The 17,365-nt window shown below is 39.3% G+C and overlaps 1 protein-coding gene across 2 annotated transcripts in view; it reads left to right on the forward strand.

Moving 5' to 3' along the window:
* Window positions 1-230: 230 nt before the first annotated feature.
* Cat (catalase) overlaps window positions 231-17,365 on the forward strand; it is a 35,850-nt gene continuing 18,715 nt past the window's right edge. For both annotated transcript variants that reach the window (XM_076847040.1, XM_076847041.1), the window contains exons 1-7: window positions 231-397; window positions 10,254-10,425; window positions 11,601-11,711; window positions 12,751-12,881; window positions 13,516-13,620; window positions 14,227-14,352; window positions 16,783-16,974. In XM_076847040.1, the coding sequence (XP_076703155.1) occupies window positions 332-397; window positions 10,254-10,425; window positions 11,601-11,711; window positions 12,751-12,881; window positions 13,516-13,620; window positions 14,227-14,352; window positions 16,783-16,974 (903 nt within the window). In that variant the 5' untranslated portion in view covers window positions 231-331. The remainder of the gene's footprint in view (window positions 398-10,253; window positions 10,426-11,600; window positions 11,712-12,750; window positions 12,882-13,515; window positions 13,621-14,226; window positions 14,353-16,782; window positions 16,975-17,365) is intronic.

Consider the following 17,365-nt stretch of genomic DNA (forward strand, 5'->3'; position numbering starts at 1 on the left):
TGACTCTTCAGGGCTGAGCGAGCCACAGTTGCACTACTCCACCTGTCGCGCCCCCAGAGCTCTCCCCTTTTCTCCCCAGCACCAGTCTCTCCGCAGGGTCCGGGCCCTCCTGGCTCCGGGAGCCCCCGCTCCAAGTCCCGCTGGGCTTCCAATCCCATTCCGCCTAGAGCTCTCGCGGCCAATCAGGAGGCGGCAGGAGGGGGGCGGCGCTGATTGGCGGAGCCTGAAGTCTCCGACCTCTGCCGCTGAGCAGCAGACCGGATCATCTGCTGAGGGCGGAGAGGCGCGAGCCCAGGCTGACTGGCACGTTCTGCAACGCCAACTCAACACCATGGCGGACAGCCGCGATCCAGCTAGCGACCAGATGAAGCAGTGGAAGGAGCAGCGGGCGGCGCAGGTACACCCTGTGCGCTCAGAGCCGGCCGGCGGGTCCCCGCCAAAAGCGGGGCGCTGGCGAGTAACGGCCCCTGCTTTTCCGCGGCTGCGTTGAGCCGGGCTGAACCATCGGCCACAGGCGGCGGGGGGCTGTCTTTGGGTGGAGGTGGACTGTTACATTCATGGGGGACAGGAGAGCGGCTTCTGGGGCGCGGGGTTGACTGCCTGTCTGCAGGATTTGTCGTTGGCCACTGGACCCGGGTGGTTGGCTCTAATTTTGCACTATTGCCAACTGGGACAGAGGTCACAGCTTGAGGGCGGAAGGAAAAAGCATGGAGAAAGAGGCAGAGAGCTGCAGCTTCAAGAAAGGAAGTCAGAGTGGAGTGGGAGCAGGCATTAGCTTTAACCTTCCCGAAACAATATCTGCACGCTTTCATGTTTGTGGGATATAAGAACTGTGTTTTAGGTGGATGTCTTCAGCAGCAATCATGGTGACATGTGTAGTACGTACAGCATTAAACCACTAAATAAAATATATTTTTAAAAATTTATTATTTCATTTGCACTGTGCTGGGCCAAGGTGTACAAATTCCAATGAGGCAAGAACCACATCCTTGAGAAGTTCAGAGTCTAGTCTGGGAGACAAGATAAATCACCAGTGTGGTGAAGGGTCTAATATAAGTACCTGAAGACTGGTAAAGGGAATGAACAAGTTGACCGTGAGACTCCCCAAAGCAGGTGACATCTGAACAGAATCTTTTAAAATGAGAGGGATCCAATCCAGTGGTGGTGGGGGAGGCATTCCAGGCCTGTGCCCAGAGGTGCAGAGTCTTAAAGGGCATCTTTGAGAAGACTGGATTAGATGAGACTGCACTTGGTTGAGTTTTCTGGCTGGTTGGACCAGAGTGTCATGCCAAGTTCCTAGGGCTTCTGGTTAACATGGCAGAGAGGGCTAATTCTACATTTTTCCCTATCCAGCTCAGTGCTCTTTCTCAAAACTGTGCTAAAATGTTCATAAACTGGGGCATTGATGCCAAGTGCTCATCATGAATTGTGTTAATGGTTTCCTGTTTGTGAGAAGGCTGCCATTCTTCTCTAAGCTCCTAATCCCATTCTTTGTTATATACCACTAAAATAGCTCATTTTTTCATGCCAGAGAGACTTATTTTTTTCCCCCCAGTACTGGGGATGGAATCCAGGGCCTCATGCATTCTAGATAAACACTCTACCTCTGAGCCACATCCCCAGCCCAAGATGTAAGAATCTTAATCAAGGATATGCAGTTAGTTGGTGGTAGAGTCAAGATTAGAACTGAGCTTCTTGAGACCAGAACTTGTTGCATACCCAGTGACTGCTGATTCCTGGTTCACACTGAAGTTTTCATAAATGATTGGCTAGTTCAAGAATATTACGGATGAAATAGTGAGATTTTTATAAACCAAATATATTCATTTCTAAAGACTCTCTTTTATTCTGAGACTAGCTTGCTATTTCTTTGGGAGACTCATTTACTTTTGTTGAATCCTTAAGTCCCTGCTGTTGATTTCCCAGGCATAGTTGCCCATATGAGAAACAGCTGGGCCACAAAGCACATCTGTAATTGGGTACCTCCATTGAAGTACTGCTGTCTCTTTTACTCATGGCATCTCAGCATATTGTATACATCCTCCTGATTGATAGTTACATTGATATTTCTCAGTTTTTGCTACTGAGTGAAGATTGCTTATTTTTAACCCTCCAGAAGGAATTTTGCCCAAGCCACCTAGCTTATGTAATTTTCAAATGCTTTATTGTGAAAAAAACATTCAGAAAAGTTGAAGGAATTTTGCATATTCTCATATATAGATCCTGCAATTAATGTTTTGCTGCATGTCTTTTATAACAGGTTATTCCATCTGTCCATCCTTTTATACATCCAGTAGTCTATTTATTTAGTGCACCTCAGAGTAAGAAGACATCAATATGCTTTATTCCTAAACACGGATCATGTGAATTAACAGTTCAATGTGTGTATATGCTTTTAAGGTGTTATTTACATACAGTGAAATGCATAAATATTGTCTACTGTTCCACAAGTTTCAATAAATATATACACCAATGAATCTAAAACCCTTATGAAGGTATAGGAGGAGATTGTCATCACCCTGAAAAGTTCCTTCTTGTTACTTATTTCTAGTTTTTGGCTATTATGAATAAAGTTTCTATGAAAATTCTTATATTATAGTCTTTATGTGCACTCATGCATTAATTTTTCTTAGAAAATACCTAGGAGTGGATTTACTGGGTCATAGGGTAAGTGAATGTTTTATGGGAAACTGCTCAGACTTTTCCCAAACTGGTTGTACTGTTTTACTCCTCCATCAGAGGTGTACGAGAGTTCCAGTCAATCCACATCCTACTGTCTCTTGGTTTTGTTGGTCTTTTAATTTTAGTCATTCCTGTGGTTCTGAGCTCTTATCTCTGTGATTTTAATTTGTATTTCTCAGATGATTAATGATGCTGAGCATCTTTTCAGGTGCTATGGTTCATTTTTATGTTTCCTTGCAGTGTCTGTTAGCAAATTTTTTGTCCTGTGAAAAATTGGTTTATGTTTTTATTGTTGATTCATAGCCCATGCTTTAAGTTTAATCCTGGGTGGGTTAAATGCTATAATAATAGATCCCAACATGTATAGTGATGTAAATATATTAGAAATTTTTTTCTCACCTATAAGATGATCTAAAGTGGTTTGAGGTTGAAGGGAGTGGGCAGGTGCTCTGCTCCTCACAATTATTGACGGCTCCAGGCTGAAGGAGGCTCCTTCTTGGTCAGCACATGGCTTTTAAGGTGCTGAAGGCCATTGCTGTTCAGCCACAGAAGGGTTAGCCACAGAGGAGGACGTTGGTAGATTTAGGGACTAGAGTCACTTCCATTTACATTCCTTTGGCTAGAACTCTGTTATAGGACACACAATTGTAAGGGAGGCTGCAAAATGCAGTCTACCTCTGTGTCTTGGAAGCTATTATATTGTCTAAAATATACATTCTATATTTAGTGAAAACCTATCTAGCTATTTTCTTGTGATATGGTAATAGACTAATAGACATGATCTCTTTTTAATTTTCTGACATTAAAATACTTCTTTTGTTAGAAAAATATGCTGGTAATATATGATGTCAAACAAACAAAAAAACATGTCCCCATGCTTGCTAAATGCTTGATGTAAGTGGGAAGTTCTGTATCAGTTCTGTCTTCTGTTCCCCAATTAGTTTTAATCTTTTACTGAACTGTGGGAGCTTTAGATTTTGGACCTACTATGGGAGGGCACTCTGTTGTCTCCTCCCTCAAGAACCAGCTAGAGGATGCCAAATTGGGTAGATCCTCCTTGGGAACCAGAGTCAGCCAATGTGAAAGCAATTTATTGGGCGTGTCTCCTTGTGGTCAGATGTTGTTGCTGACAAGTGAATTGGGAGCTTTGTAAACTTTAATAATGGAGCATTCAATCAAGTGTCTTCACAGGCGTGACTTGGATCCACTTAAAAGTCTTTGCCTCTTACTCCCAAAATACATTGGTCAGAGGAAGGCCATTCTATAGTTATCCTTAGCCTCTCTGAATGGAACTTAAGTGGGTATTTTTGTTCACTGCCTAGAATGCAAGGGCTCTTTCTTCACGATGCTTAGGTTTAATGAGTAAGTTTTAATCCCATCGGATCAGGCTGGAGAATCTGAACATTTTAAGCCTTACCTTTTTATACAGTGCCTTGTTACCTGGGAGAAAGGATGGGTCTTAGCCCATCCATTTCTGTCAGTGAGTTATGTATATAGCCCAGGAGGGTCTATAATTTTTAGGTAACCTGGATAGTAAGTGTTGATGTTGCACTGCCAATGAATGGGTTGGAGAGGGAGTGACTGAGTGATTTAACCCTTTATGTACATGAGCTTTCATTTTCTTCTCTCTCTCCCTCTCTTTCTGGAACTGGAGATTGAATCCAGGGCCTTGCACGTGCTAGGCAAGTGCTCCACATTGACACACATCCTTGATTCATGTGTTACTTCTTTTGGGAAATGTTTAGAAGTGGAATTGCTGAGTCACAGTATGTCAGCAGGGAAAACAGGAGACATGGAATCAAAATTTCTAAGTTTTCACTTCTACTTCCTCACCAATATCTAGACCATTCCACAGTTTTTCTTCAAGTAAGAAAGGAGAGGATGATTGCAAAATGTAAAATAAATAAATATTAATTTGTGTTTATTTTCCCCTTTTTATTTTTAATTTCCTAAATTCAGTGACTACTGCTGCTTCTAATACAAAGAGTAAAGGAATCTTTCCTTTGTTGAGCTTTATTTTTTGAGCTGATGTCTCCAAACTCTCCCTTTCCTTATCCAAAACTCTACCTTTTCTGGAAAGTTTGAGGCTTAGCCCTGATCTCAGTGTTACCAGATTTACTTAAGACAGTTCCAAGAAAGAAAAAATTTCTTTTGCAATAGTAATTTTCTGTGTATCTTAAAAGTTTTATTTTTCTACACAATTATTCTGTTTCTAATTCTCGAAAACCAGTAGCAATGTTTTGACCATTTCTGGCTGAAAACATTGTAGTAGTCGAGTAAGTGACTTGGCAATTTGCCGAGAGGAAAGAAGGGAAAATTAGAAACTATTGTAACGGGTTTAGTCTTATCAAAATAGTATGACCGAGCCTTGTTTGAAAAACAAAACATTTCTCACTCGCATAAAGGAGGAGCTGTATTCAGTTACTCTGTTCTTGGAGGCCAGCACTATCAGTATGAAGTCTGATATTTGTTCTTTCTTGTAAAAGGTGTTATAGAATAATAATAATAATAATAATAATAATAATAATAATAAAATACTGTCATTCTTCTTTTTTTTTCTGGAATTAAAACTACCTTTCAGTTCTCTTCCCAGGGATCCTTGGAGCTATTGTATATTTTCTTTTTTGCTCCCCCTGTCCCCATGAGGTTACACACCAAGGATATGCAATTCTTTGCTTTGCATTCTAGAAACCTTAATGTTCTGCCTTGCCCTGAATGTTAGCCTAAGGCTTGTGAAAGTTGTCAGAATCAAAATGGAGTTGCTTGTGTCAAGCCACCACCACCACCAGTGCTAAAGCTCCTAGTCCTGGTAACAAGAATTAGTCACCAAAGGCTGCAGAGCCGTGACTGTGCACAAAGGCCACTTCATCCTTAAACAGAACATGCTTGTGCAAGGGCATCTGTGTAGCAACTGTCTGTTCAACTTTGGGCTGGTGCCACCTGGTTATTGATCTTTGAACACCCTTCCTATTAATCTTGTGACCAAGGTTTATTGTTTCAAAACAATTTATGAATTCTTCCTCTTTTATCTTTAAAAGCTTCCCTTTCCTCTTAGAATATGCCTGGGGTTTCCACGAGATGCATGTTCCACACTGCAGTGCTCCTCACTTGTTCCCAAGAAACATATCAGTATTCTTCAGAGAGTCATCTGTATTTAGGTTGACAGGCTGTAAAGGTCGCACATTTGATAGCAGTTAGGGTGTTGTGAAGACAGTTTCAGGTACACTTTCAGATCCAGCAGTTTATGTTCTTTATCAAGACCATAGTTTGTTTTTTTCTTAATCTTACTAGAGCTCACTTGTTCTGTGATACATTATTATAATTTTTTGAGGTACTGAGAATTGAACCCAGGACCTTGCATATGCTGGACAAGTGCTCTACCACTGAGCGACATCCCTAGCATGATGATATATTATTTAATATCTTATTGGATACATATTTATTGAGTATCTTTTTATTGAATCCCTTAAGTACAGTGTATAGGATAATTCAGGCAACAAATAGAAAAGAATAAAAACTCTTTTTTTGCCTTTTGAGTATAGACTAATTCATATTAACTGATAACCACCTGTTGGCTTAACCAGGATGAGTTTACTAGATATTTGGGTGCATCTGGTGTTGTGAATTCATTGATTTATTTTGTGCTTGAGAACTACCCCCTAGAGTGTTTAAGATTAAAAAAAAAAAAAAAAAAAAGAAGACACATGAGACTGAATGCACAATTTATCACTGAGTGGCCTACCTGGAAATTAAACTTTCACATTCCCTAGTGATGATAAGCCCTCTGGGCAGGAGGAGTATTAATCAGCAGGTCCAATGCCCAGTGTGTATTTATTTTATGGGTGGTCTTGTCTTGATTAAGCATGTAAATACAGGAAAGCAGAACAGAGTCTGGTGGAGTCCACACTCATGTGTTAGCAGCACTGAAGCAGCCCTCCATTTTTCCTTCCTTTGCTTCAGCTTCTGCCATATATCTTTTTTTTTTTTTTTTTTTTTCGAGAGAGAGAGAGAGAGAGAGAGAGAGAGAGAGAATTTTAATATTTATTTTTTTTTTTAGTTTTCGGCAGACATATCTTTGTTTGTATGTGGTGCTGAGGATCGAACCTGGGCCACACGCATGCCAGGCGAGCGCGCTACCGCTTGAGCCACATCCCCAGCCCTCTGCCATATATCTTGCATTAAACATTTTTCTTTGATTCTTCATTAAAAAAAATCAAAATTCTATATCATGATAAATTTCAGACCAGTCCTGAAGGACAGGTCAGTGTCATACCTAGTGTAGTCCATGCCCCTCAGCCCCCATAGTGATCTTGTTTCATTATTATTCCACCTGCGTCACCTTCATTTTCTGAAGCAAATTGCAGACGTGGTATCACTTCATCTATAAATATTTTAGTATTTATCTCCAAAAGATAGGGGCTCCTTGGAAATTTCATGGTCACATCTAGAAAAATGAACAATTTTCCAGTCGTGTGTTTGGTTTCCCTGATGGTGAAGAAAAGCAGTAACAACAGCAGGTAGGAGACTGCTGTCCCTAGAGAGACCTGCTTGCAAGGTTGGTCCTTGCTGGTGTCTGCGAGTTGGGCTTTGGGTGTGTTCCCACTATCCTGATAGCTGTATTTAAACCGTGCAAATGACAGGGTTTACACTATACAACTGCTGCCCCTCTGGAAGGCCGAGAGGGGCCACGTGACTGGCCCTTGATTTAAAACTTGGCCATTGAGTCTGAAGAGCTTCCCTGCTGAACACGGTTTCACATGTGTGGCCCTAATCTTTGCTGAAGAAACTGGAGGGCTCTTGCAAGCTGGCTCCTGGTTTGCTTCACACTTTGCTCCATGAACCTTTTGTCTTTGAGATTTTGCTTTGTGTCCTTTTGCTGTAGTGAATTGTAGCCATAACAATGACTGGATGCTGAGTCCTGGGAGTCCTAGAGAATCAGTGAACCTGGGGTGCTCTTGGGGGCCCTTGACATAGTCTGTCTCCTCTCTGTTAAAACTGTTCAAATCCAGATCCCAATGAAGTTCACTCCTTGCATTGGTTGATTTGTGTCTTGAGTTTCTATCTTCTTTGTGGTGATTATAAATAGCGTACATGTGGCTTAGTGTAAACTAGGCAATAAATGAAGAGTCGTCATTAGAATCAGACAGGATTCAAGTTGTGGCTTTGCCCCTTGGGCAGGTTACTTTCTTATCCTTTGTTTTCCCATATTGAGAATGGGATAATAGTTTTCCTTACCTTGAAGGATTGTTGTGAATTTTCGTATATGTAGTAGGATGTTTAGCTTTTATTTTACTGTGCTGCTTGGGATCCTCTTGGCATTATTCTTTTGGGAAGTTCCCTTTATGTTTTTTAGGCTTTCTTTAGTGCCTTTTTTATATGGTTAAAAAAAAAGTATTTAAAGAGCAGACAGGTTTATTTTGCCCCAGTTCATTTATTATGTCTGTGTCATCCCAAGGCTCTTGTCAGTGGTTCTCAATCTGTCTTCACTTTGAAATCACGTGGGGTTTTAAAAATATCCTGGGCCTCACCCAAACTGCTATGTCATCAGTCTCTGGGGGGTTACTCAGGCATTGGGATGCCTTAAAAAGCCCCCTGGCTGGTTCCTGTGTGCAAGGCCCTTATCAAAAGGCTGAAGACCAAGGCTTTAGGGGTTTTGTTTGTTTTTGGTTTTTGGTACCAGAGATTGAACCCAGAGGTTTAACCACTTTCCAGTGGATTTCCCAGTGGGCTTAACCACTGAGCCACATCCCCAGCCCTTTTTATTTTTTATTTTGAGATAGAGTCACACTAAGTTGTTTAGGGCCTCACTAAGTTGCTGAGGCTGGCTTTGAATTCATGATCCTCTTACCTCAGCTTCCCGAGCTGCTGGGATTCCAGGCACTTGCCACTGTACCCAACTAGGGCTTTAGGATTAAACTAAAGGGAAAGTTGTGCACTTTTGCTCTTTTTTTTGGATTCATTTTCTACTTTAAATGAAAAATAAAATTATACAAGTTCACACCTACTGGGTAAATGTGTATTTTCAAAAAGAGAGTGGTATACATCTGTCATGGTTACTAGAAAAATCTCAAATGCTCTGCTGCTTCTGCTATCAGGTCACTTTCTCACAGCAGGGTTAAGTGCTGTATGTGTGCCTAGTGTGTGGTCTGTGTTTTGTATATATTTAGCTCTTTTAACTCTTGTATGAACTCAAGGGTGCAGTTATTCTGTCCATTTTTCCAATGAAAAATTGAGACTCAAAAGTAAGTAACTTAACCAGGAGCTACATAATTGGTGATTGATTGACGGAGCTGGAAGTTGGGCCCCAGCTCTAATCCAGCACTCATGCTTTCTTAAGACATGGTGCCCTCTTGGTTTTTGCCCATTTTGATGTGAAAACAATTCTAGCAGGCTAGGGGAATTTATGAGTATGTGTGAGATCTTGTTCATTAATTTTGCATATTTCATGATCTCTTATTCAGTGTCTTTTCTCAAATAGCTCACAGGACTTTTATAGTTTAAGTTCCCCACCAGATCACCTTGTAGAGAAGATTCAGGATTAACTTTATTTTAATATGTAGGACAGCTGTGCATAGGGAATGAATGTTATAGATCCACTCCAGATGTGGAAGTACTCAGAACGCTTTTCTGGTATGTGGGATCGGTCTGTTGACTTTCCTCCTTAGAGCCTGTTCAGTTGTTCTCCCAGGAGAAAGAAACCAAAGCTTGGCTTCTTCTACATCTCCCTTGATTTCCCAGTGGGCAGGAAAGACACTGGAGAGGCAGTTACCTATGGTCAAAAAAAACCCCCTTGACCATGGATTAGGATGAAGCTAAGAGCTGTGAGGTACTATTTGAGGCTTAAAGAATGCCTCGGGAGAGACATGTCCTGAGAGGAGGGACAGCTTGGAGGCTTCTGATGTCACTGAAATTGAAGAAATGGGTGGTCAAAACTAGTTCTTTATTACAGTAAAATATCCTGTTTCGTTTCAGAGACATTTGACATTTTTCGGACATTAATACTATAATCTATCTTATGAGAAGTAAGATATTTTCAGTGACAATAAAAGTCACTTTTTTTTTTTAATCAAAAGAGATGTCACAAGTAGCTGGCATATCGTCTTGAGAGAAATGAGTGCCCTGTACAGGATGGCACCCTTGAACATCCATCCTGTAACAGAGTGTTGGTTATCCCTGTGTGAAGTGCTAGCCATTTTCTCACGATCAGTTTGGACATTCAGTATTATGCACAAGTGATCCTTTTTAGGGGCTCCTTGTCTGGGGACTTTCCTTGTGGAACCCTGTGGCTCACTGTAGAGCAGGTACTGAGCCAGCTGGCAGGCTATTTAGCTGTCTTTCTGCTCTTCAGAGCAAGCATCTCAGCAGACTGGGATTGAGACTTGTCGGGATTTCTGAGACTTGACTCTAAATTTCAGGCAGTTTTTGAAGTATTTAGTACTTTGGACACAGGGAATTTAAAAAAAGAGCAGCAAGTAATAAAAAAATTGCATAGTGATGTATCCTGTGTCAGTGTGTTCCGAGTTGGATTGTTCTGACTCCCTTACACTTTTTTTCCTTTCGTGTTCATGTAGAAACCCGATGTCCTGACCACCGGAGCTGGGAATCCCGTAGGAGACAAACTTAATGTTATGACCGTAGGGCCCCGTGGGCCCCTTCTTGTTCAGGATGTGGTTTTTACTGATGAAATGGCTCACTTTGACCGAGAGAGAATTCCCGAGAGAGTTGTGCATGCTAAAGGAGCAGGTGAGAGCTCTGTTTGTTTGGTATAAAAAAAGATTAGTTCAGAATACCTGGGTCAAAATTCCTTCCCAAAGTGTTGGAGGACCTTGGATAGAAGTGCCAAATGCCTTTTCATTAGAGAAAGAAAAAATGTCTACTAAAAGGGGAATTAGTAATTACGTAGTGGTCGATTCCTTGGATTGAACAGTATATATAAAATGTTTTATTTTAAAACAGCGATCTTCCATTTCTTCTATCATACTGTCAATGAAGGAATAAAAATATAGAAATACAGATACAGACACATGCGCTGTAATTACAGCTTGGGTTAAATGGTGCTCTTACTACATACTGAAATGAACTGCAATATTGAGCATAGTTGTGTTAGAGTGGTAGGTTTGCGTAATTTTTCCTTCCTTATTGTCTAAAACTTATGTAAAAGTTTGAACTTGCTTTTATGATGGAAACAAAAGATGGGAATGGGGTTTAAAAGAAAGCTAAAAACTCAACAGGAAAAAGAGCCCCAGAGAAAGAAATGAAACATTCTCTTGGCCTGCACCCTTGGACTTCCAGTTAAGATGTCCTAATTTCTTCAGTTCTTCCTCCTAGATAGATTTCTTCTGTCTTTTCTGCATGTGTCTTTTCTATCATGACTTAATATGCTAACCAATTTGTTGTTTGGTTCTGAGGCATCCTTGATAACTGTTAGAACTATTTTTTTCCCTGTATTTTCTTCTCTTAATTTTTTTTTTTTGATTGTAGAGGGACACAATACCTTTATTTTATTCATTTTTATGTGGCGCCTCATGCATGATAGGCAAGCGCTCTACCACTGAGCCATAACCCCAGCCCCTTTTCTTCTCTTTTTCTTTTCTTTCTCTCCTAGACCCTACTTGTATCAAGGCCCTCTGAGATCTTGTGTCCTTGGGTTGACTTTGACCAATTACTTCTAGCCCCACTCATTTCTTCCTCTTGGCTCCAGCTGTGTGGCATTTACTTGAACATGAATGATAATTGAGCTTTGCATTTAATCTCACTATTTTGTGTTTGGACAGCTCCTCTTCCTCCCATCATATTGGAAGCTCCTAAAAGGCTGGTGCTACACCACCAGTTACCTCTCAACACCAGGTGCCTGTTTGAGAGGCTGATAGTCTGAGTGATGGTCTCATGGTGGGTCATTTTTGTATCTTTCTCATTAGGTGCCTTTGGCTACTTTGAGGTCACACATGACATCACCAGATACTCGAAGGCAAAGGTGTTTGAGCATATTGGAAAGAGAACTCCGATTGCAGTTCGATTCTCTACTGTTGGTAAGTCAGTCTGTTTGCATGACTGGTATTGTGCAATTCTGCCTGTACTTTATTTGGGATATTTATAACTTAAAAATTTCAAGAAAACTTATTAGGAAATAGGAAACAAGCACTTCTCCAAAACTTAGCAAGTTTTACAGTAGAAAAAATATTTGGAGACATGTAAGAAATTATTCATATTTCTGTTTGTTAAAGTCTTGGAAAATCACTCTTATAACAGAGGTTACCTCTGCAGTTTTGTGACATTTGGGAAGAGCTTTCCATAAGTGGTTGCCTCAAAGGGAAGCATGGAGTAAGGCTCTTATTTAATAGTAATGCTAATAGCTGTCCTTTATTGAGAATTAAGTCTGTACCGACCATGGTTAGGTGCTTTACAGACATTAATGCTCAGGTCTGCTTTGCAGAATAGTGTTATTCCATTTCAGAAGGTTAAGTGATTTTTCTCAATATCATACTGTAACTCTTACACATCACAATACATGATTAATTTGGCTTCTATGTTAGGCTTTGTGCATTTAAAAATATTATAGAATGCAAAAATAAATCAGATTACAAAATAAACTTATATTTTAACTGATTTTCTTTTTCTTTTTTTTTTTTAATTAATTTTTATTGTAGGTTGTTCAAAACATTACATAGTTCTTGATTAACTGATTTTCTTAATGTTAACCTCATAGTTTTGACATCTCATTCACTTTATCTTTGTAATTATTTTCTTCCCTTATATTAATTTAAAATTTAATGACCTGTTTAAACCAAGTTATATTAAATGGATAATCTTTTGAGCTGTTATTATATATGCTCTCTTATTACTCTCAATTAATTGTTTTGTTTGATTTGTAGATCTAATTAGCTGGTGGGTGGTAATTAGATCTACCCCAGGCATGTAAATGCCTACTACCCCAGGCATGTAAACACCTACTTTACTTCTGGGAAATGGATTTGAAACTACAGATCCTAAGGTTTCTTTTATGACTTTTGGTTTCTTGGAGGCAGAATACTATGACTTATGCTTAATTTTCCCATTTGACTCTCTCAGCTGGAGAATCAGGCTCAGCTGACACTGTTCGTGACCCTCGTGGGTTTGCAGTGAAATTTTACACTGAGGATGGTAACTGGGATCTTGTTGGAAATAACACCCCCATTTTCTTCATCAGGGATGCCTTATTGGTAGGTGATAGCATATTTTATGTTCCACAAATGTTGCTTTAAATTGATTTCAACTATTCTGTGTAGGTTGGCATGTGAGGAGAAGCCTCAGGAAAGGCAAAAAGAAGAGAATTTGGGTTATCTGGATTGTCCTTTTAAATATATTTTTTACATTTAATATCTTTTTATAAGATCAAATGACAATAATTACTGTTAGTCTTGGTTTTGGCATTTCAAGATTCATTGCCTTAAATGGGAAGAGTATAGTTTTCCTTGCAGAACATTGAAGATTAGTCAAAGGAGGGGCTTTGCCCTAAAATATGTAAAGGGTGTCTCTGCATGCTCTGGTGGAGGTGCATGTAGACCTTGATTGTGTGTGTGTGTGTGTGTGTGTGTGTGTGTGTGTGTGTGTGTGTATACATACGTACTTATTTTTCTTTGAGGAGATACTTTAGCTTTGTATATTTGAAATACTTTAGGTATCTTAGGTACTACTTGTATGTGCTGAGTAAATTTCATTTTAGTGTTTGACAGTTTAAATTCTAGTATTGTTTAGAATTATGATCCATAACTGAGCAGTAGGCAATGTATATTGTAAGACACCATAATTCCTATAAACTTAGTTTTTGGAATTTTTTCTTTTTTCCCCATTTAGTTTCCATCCTTTATCCACAGCCAAAAGAGAAATCCTCAGACACACCTGAAGGACCCAGACATGGTCTGGGACTTCTGGAGCCTACGTCCTGAGTCTCTGCATCAGGTGGGAACCTTATTTTTTCATTGAATTATAATATATCACTGGGGTGAAACTGTTAATTAGGCCTCATGATTCCCAGATGGGGCTGCTTTATAGGAATTGTCTTCTGACTTTTTTCTAGGATGCTTCTTCGAATTTCTTGATCATGAAGAGTTTTATGGTCACTGATTTTATTTCTCATCATTCATAGGCCTTTAATGTTGATGCTAGATAACTGGAAACATTAAAATCGACACTTAGCAATACTAAGGATTAAAGTCTCTAGTCTGAGATGAAGCTCTACTTTAGGAAAAAAGGGGAAAATAGTACCAAACTATTTTGCTATTAAAATGAATTTTGAATAATGGCTTAAGCTAGTTTTCAGATTTGTTTTAGCTCCCCCCCATGGAATTTTGAGTCATGACATTAATGATTCGTTTATCATCCTGCTTTGAAACTTTTCTCTTTGTTATTTTCTATAAATGAAATAATACCAGTAACTTCCCATGGGATATTGGTTGGTATGTTCTGTGTCATTAAGGGATTTTCTGGAAACTTAGGAATGTCTTAAAAACCTAGAATGTTTTGATTTAAACTGAGAGATTTGAGGCTTTAACTTCTCTTCCTTAGGTTTCTTTCTTGTTCAGTGATCGTGGGATTCCAGATGGACATCGGCACATGAATGGATATGGATCGCATACTTTCAAGCTGGTTAACGCAAATGGAGAGGCAGTTTATTGTAAATTCCATTATAAGGTACATGTTGCCTTTGAGGCAGAGGCTCCTACTATTCACCTCTTCTTATTCCTTCTGAAGTCTGAGCAGGAATTTGGGCTTCTCCCTCTTCTCCCTTTCTTCTACTGCCTAGGATGGAAAGTATTGGTCTAGTTGATCAGCACTGTGAATATTGTGTTGACCCCCACCCCAGTGAGTAAATTCATGCTGCTCAGTTAGAGCTGTGTGTAGTCTCTCTTTGATCTCTGCTTTATTCACGGCCAGAGGTAGCACATAGCTACTGTCAACAGTTCAAGCTTTTTTTGCCCCCCTTTTGGACCCTGTAAGTTCTGTCACAAATATAAATAAATAAAAAAATATAATTATATGTATATATATAAATATTTCTTTTTCAATGCTCATTTTGTACTGACTCTCTGGGTTAGTGTTTCTGGTGCATGTAACATGCACCAGATTTTCCTCTGGAGTGGGAAGACAGAAGGTTTTGGGTTGAACTCAAAGGTAGGGAGATGATTAAGGCTTCCAGGCTAGGCAGAAGGAGATTTCTACCTAGGTTATCCCAGCTTCTTGAGAGTTCTTTGTTGGAGTTTGGAATCAAGCCCTAGCAAATGTGAAATGTTGTGGGGCTCTGCCTTTCCAGGCCCAGGGTCATTGCCCTAAGCATGGATGCCTTTTAGGGTTCATCACTTCTAGTATCTCATACTATTGTCTCAAAAACATTTCTCCTAATTTTTTAGGTGACCCATTGATTTATTTAGCATTTATTGAGGTTGTATTTTTGAGCAAGGCAAAAAATTAAAATCAGTTACAAATGTCAGAAGACAAAATAATACTTTTCTTTTTTTAATTTGCTTTCATATACTTAGATCAAATTACTTACTTCTGGAGAAGCTTTTTAATCAACTGAAATAACTTAAAGAGCACTCTCTTGGTATGATCTTGGCATTTATTACAATAGGTGATATTACCAGTGAACTCTAGAGAGCTAGTTAAAACTAGAAGTCTAAAAACTTCTGTTTCTAAATACTACTGCTAAAATAGGCAGAAGGAAGTGGCTTCCTGATCAATGAAGTATCCCTTTTAGTGACATCCAAAAGTCCTCTTCTCTTCTATCTTGTCTTAGTTTTTATCTAAACAAATTGTGTGCGTATATCATACACGGAAACATTCATCTCTCCTTGCTTTTATGACTTGGGACAGTTTCAAGAAGCATTGGCTTGTAATTGCCAAAAGGAGTCACTTAGAGCAAGACTAAAGGAGTGTGTGGTGGGCAGCCAGCCTAGTTGGTAGCTTTGGAGTTAGGCTAACCTGAATTCAAATCTTTACTTTTCTGTATAACTGAGACCTTGGGCATGTTACTAAAAGTTCTCTGTGCGCCAGTTCTTTTCACTGTAAAGTTGGGATAATACTGCTGAATTGCTTACATGTCTGCTCATCAAGATATCCTCAGGTAGCTGAGGTGTTCATGGAGTCATCAGTCTGTATTCTTCTGACCTATGAGGATTCCTTTCTAAACTCAAGGGATTCAGTAGAGGCTATAAGAGTATTTCAGTATTATTGCACGGTTTAATGTATTAGCTCTTTGGGTAGTCTGCACATGGTGAGCTTCGTGTTTTAATCCTGAAGGTGGCCTGGCTTTTGGACCAATAGTAAGAAGAGTTCAAACTTTGCCATTTACTAGATAGAGTTGAAATTTCTGTGATAGAGATAGAGCAGCCTTCCAGAGTTGCTTTTTGCTCAGGAAGTCTTTCCAGGACACTTGGCTTGCTGGGAGTCTTTTAGAATAAGGATCCTGGTGAGCAGTGTAGGGGCAGTGTGGTATGATAATAAGAGCACTTGTGAAAGTGGCTTAACTTCCTTGATTTTTTTTGGTTTGTTTGGAGAGTCAGAATACTACTTTTGCCTATTCATAATTAGAGAACCAGTTCAGAGCAGCTGTTCTTTTCAGCTCTGTGAACTATTATTCTGTGATTTCCTTAAAAACAAAACAAATCAGGAAGAATGTGGGGATTAGAGAGATACTAGCTAAGCACAATCTCAGTAATTTATTTGAGCTGTTATAATATGGAATTTAAAAAATTACTAGATGTAAAAAAAAGGAAGTCCTTTAATTTTATTAATCTTTTGCTTATTTTAAAATATATTTTGTTTTTTATGGTTAGAAAAGTAACATGAATAGAAAAATTCAAATAATATAGAATTAAAGAGCAATACAGAAATAATGTTAAATTTAAAATATATAGATGGATTTACTTGATATTTAAAAGAATCAAGATAATCAAGTAGAATTTCTTGTTGATAAATTCACTAGTATTAGACTAAAAAATAAAACTATTGTAAAGAAAGCTTATCTTTGAGTAGGGTTTCTCACAGTTGTTCAATGAATTCTGATTAAGTTTTGATAGCTTGACCAGTAAGTTAGAGTTTGACCTCGTTCTTTCCTTTCTGTAGACTGACCAGGGCATCAAAAACCTTCCTGTTGAGGAGGCTGCAAGACTTTCCCAGGAAGACCCTGACTATGGCCTCCGGGACCTTTTCAATGCCATTGCCAAAGGCAACTACCCCTCCTGGACTTTCTACATCCAGGTCATGACATTCAGAGAGGCAGAAACTTTCCCATTTAATCCATTTGATCTCACCAAGGTAAGTCAGCAACAATTATGTTGTTTCTTTTTAAAGTCTCTTCTTACCTAATTAAGAAAACAACACAAATCCCAATGGCGTGTTCACAGTAGCAGGGACATCATAGACAACATGTGGTGGCAGCACTTCAGGTCTTGTTGCTGTGGGTGAGGCCCCCAGCATCCCAGTTCCATACTTCTGTTGGATAAGTTCATGGAGTTTCTATAGGGGCTTCATTTATTGTTATTAGCAGGGAATGAATTTTGGAAATCTGATGTACTTTTGCCCTGGGAAAGGGCCAATACTTGCTACTTACTGTTGTAAAAGATTTTAGTTACATTCTCACCTTAAATTCTTACCATGTTTTTTTGGGTCAAAAATTATTTTCACCAACTTGATTATATTTGAAAGT

Source organism: Callospermophilus lateralis, chromosome 2 (assembly GCF_048772815.1).
Source record: "Callospermophilus lateralis isolate mCalLat2 chromosome 2, mCalLat2.hap1, whole genome shotgun sequence".
Classification (NCBI taxonomy): Eukaryota; Metazoa; Chordata; class Mammalia; order Rodentia; family Sciuridae; genus Callospermophilus; species Callospermophilus lateralis.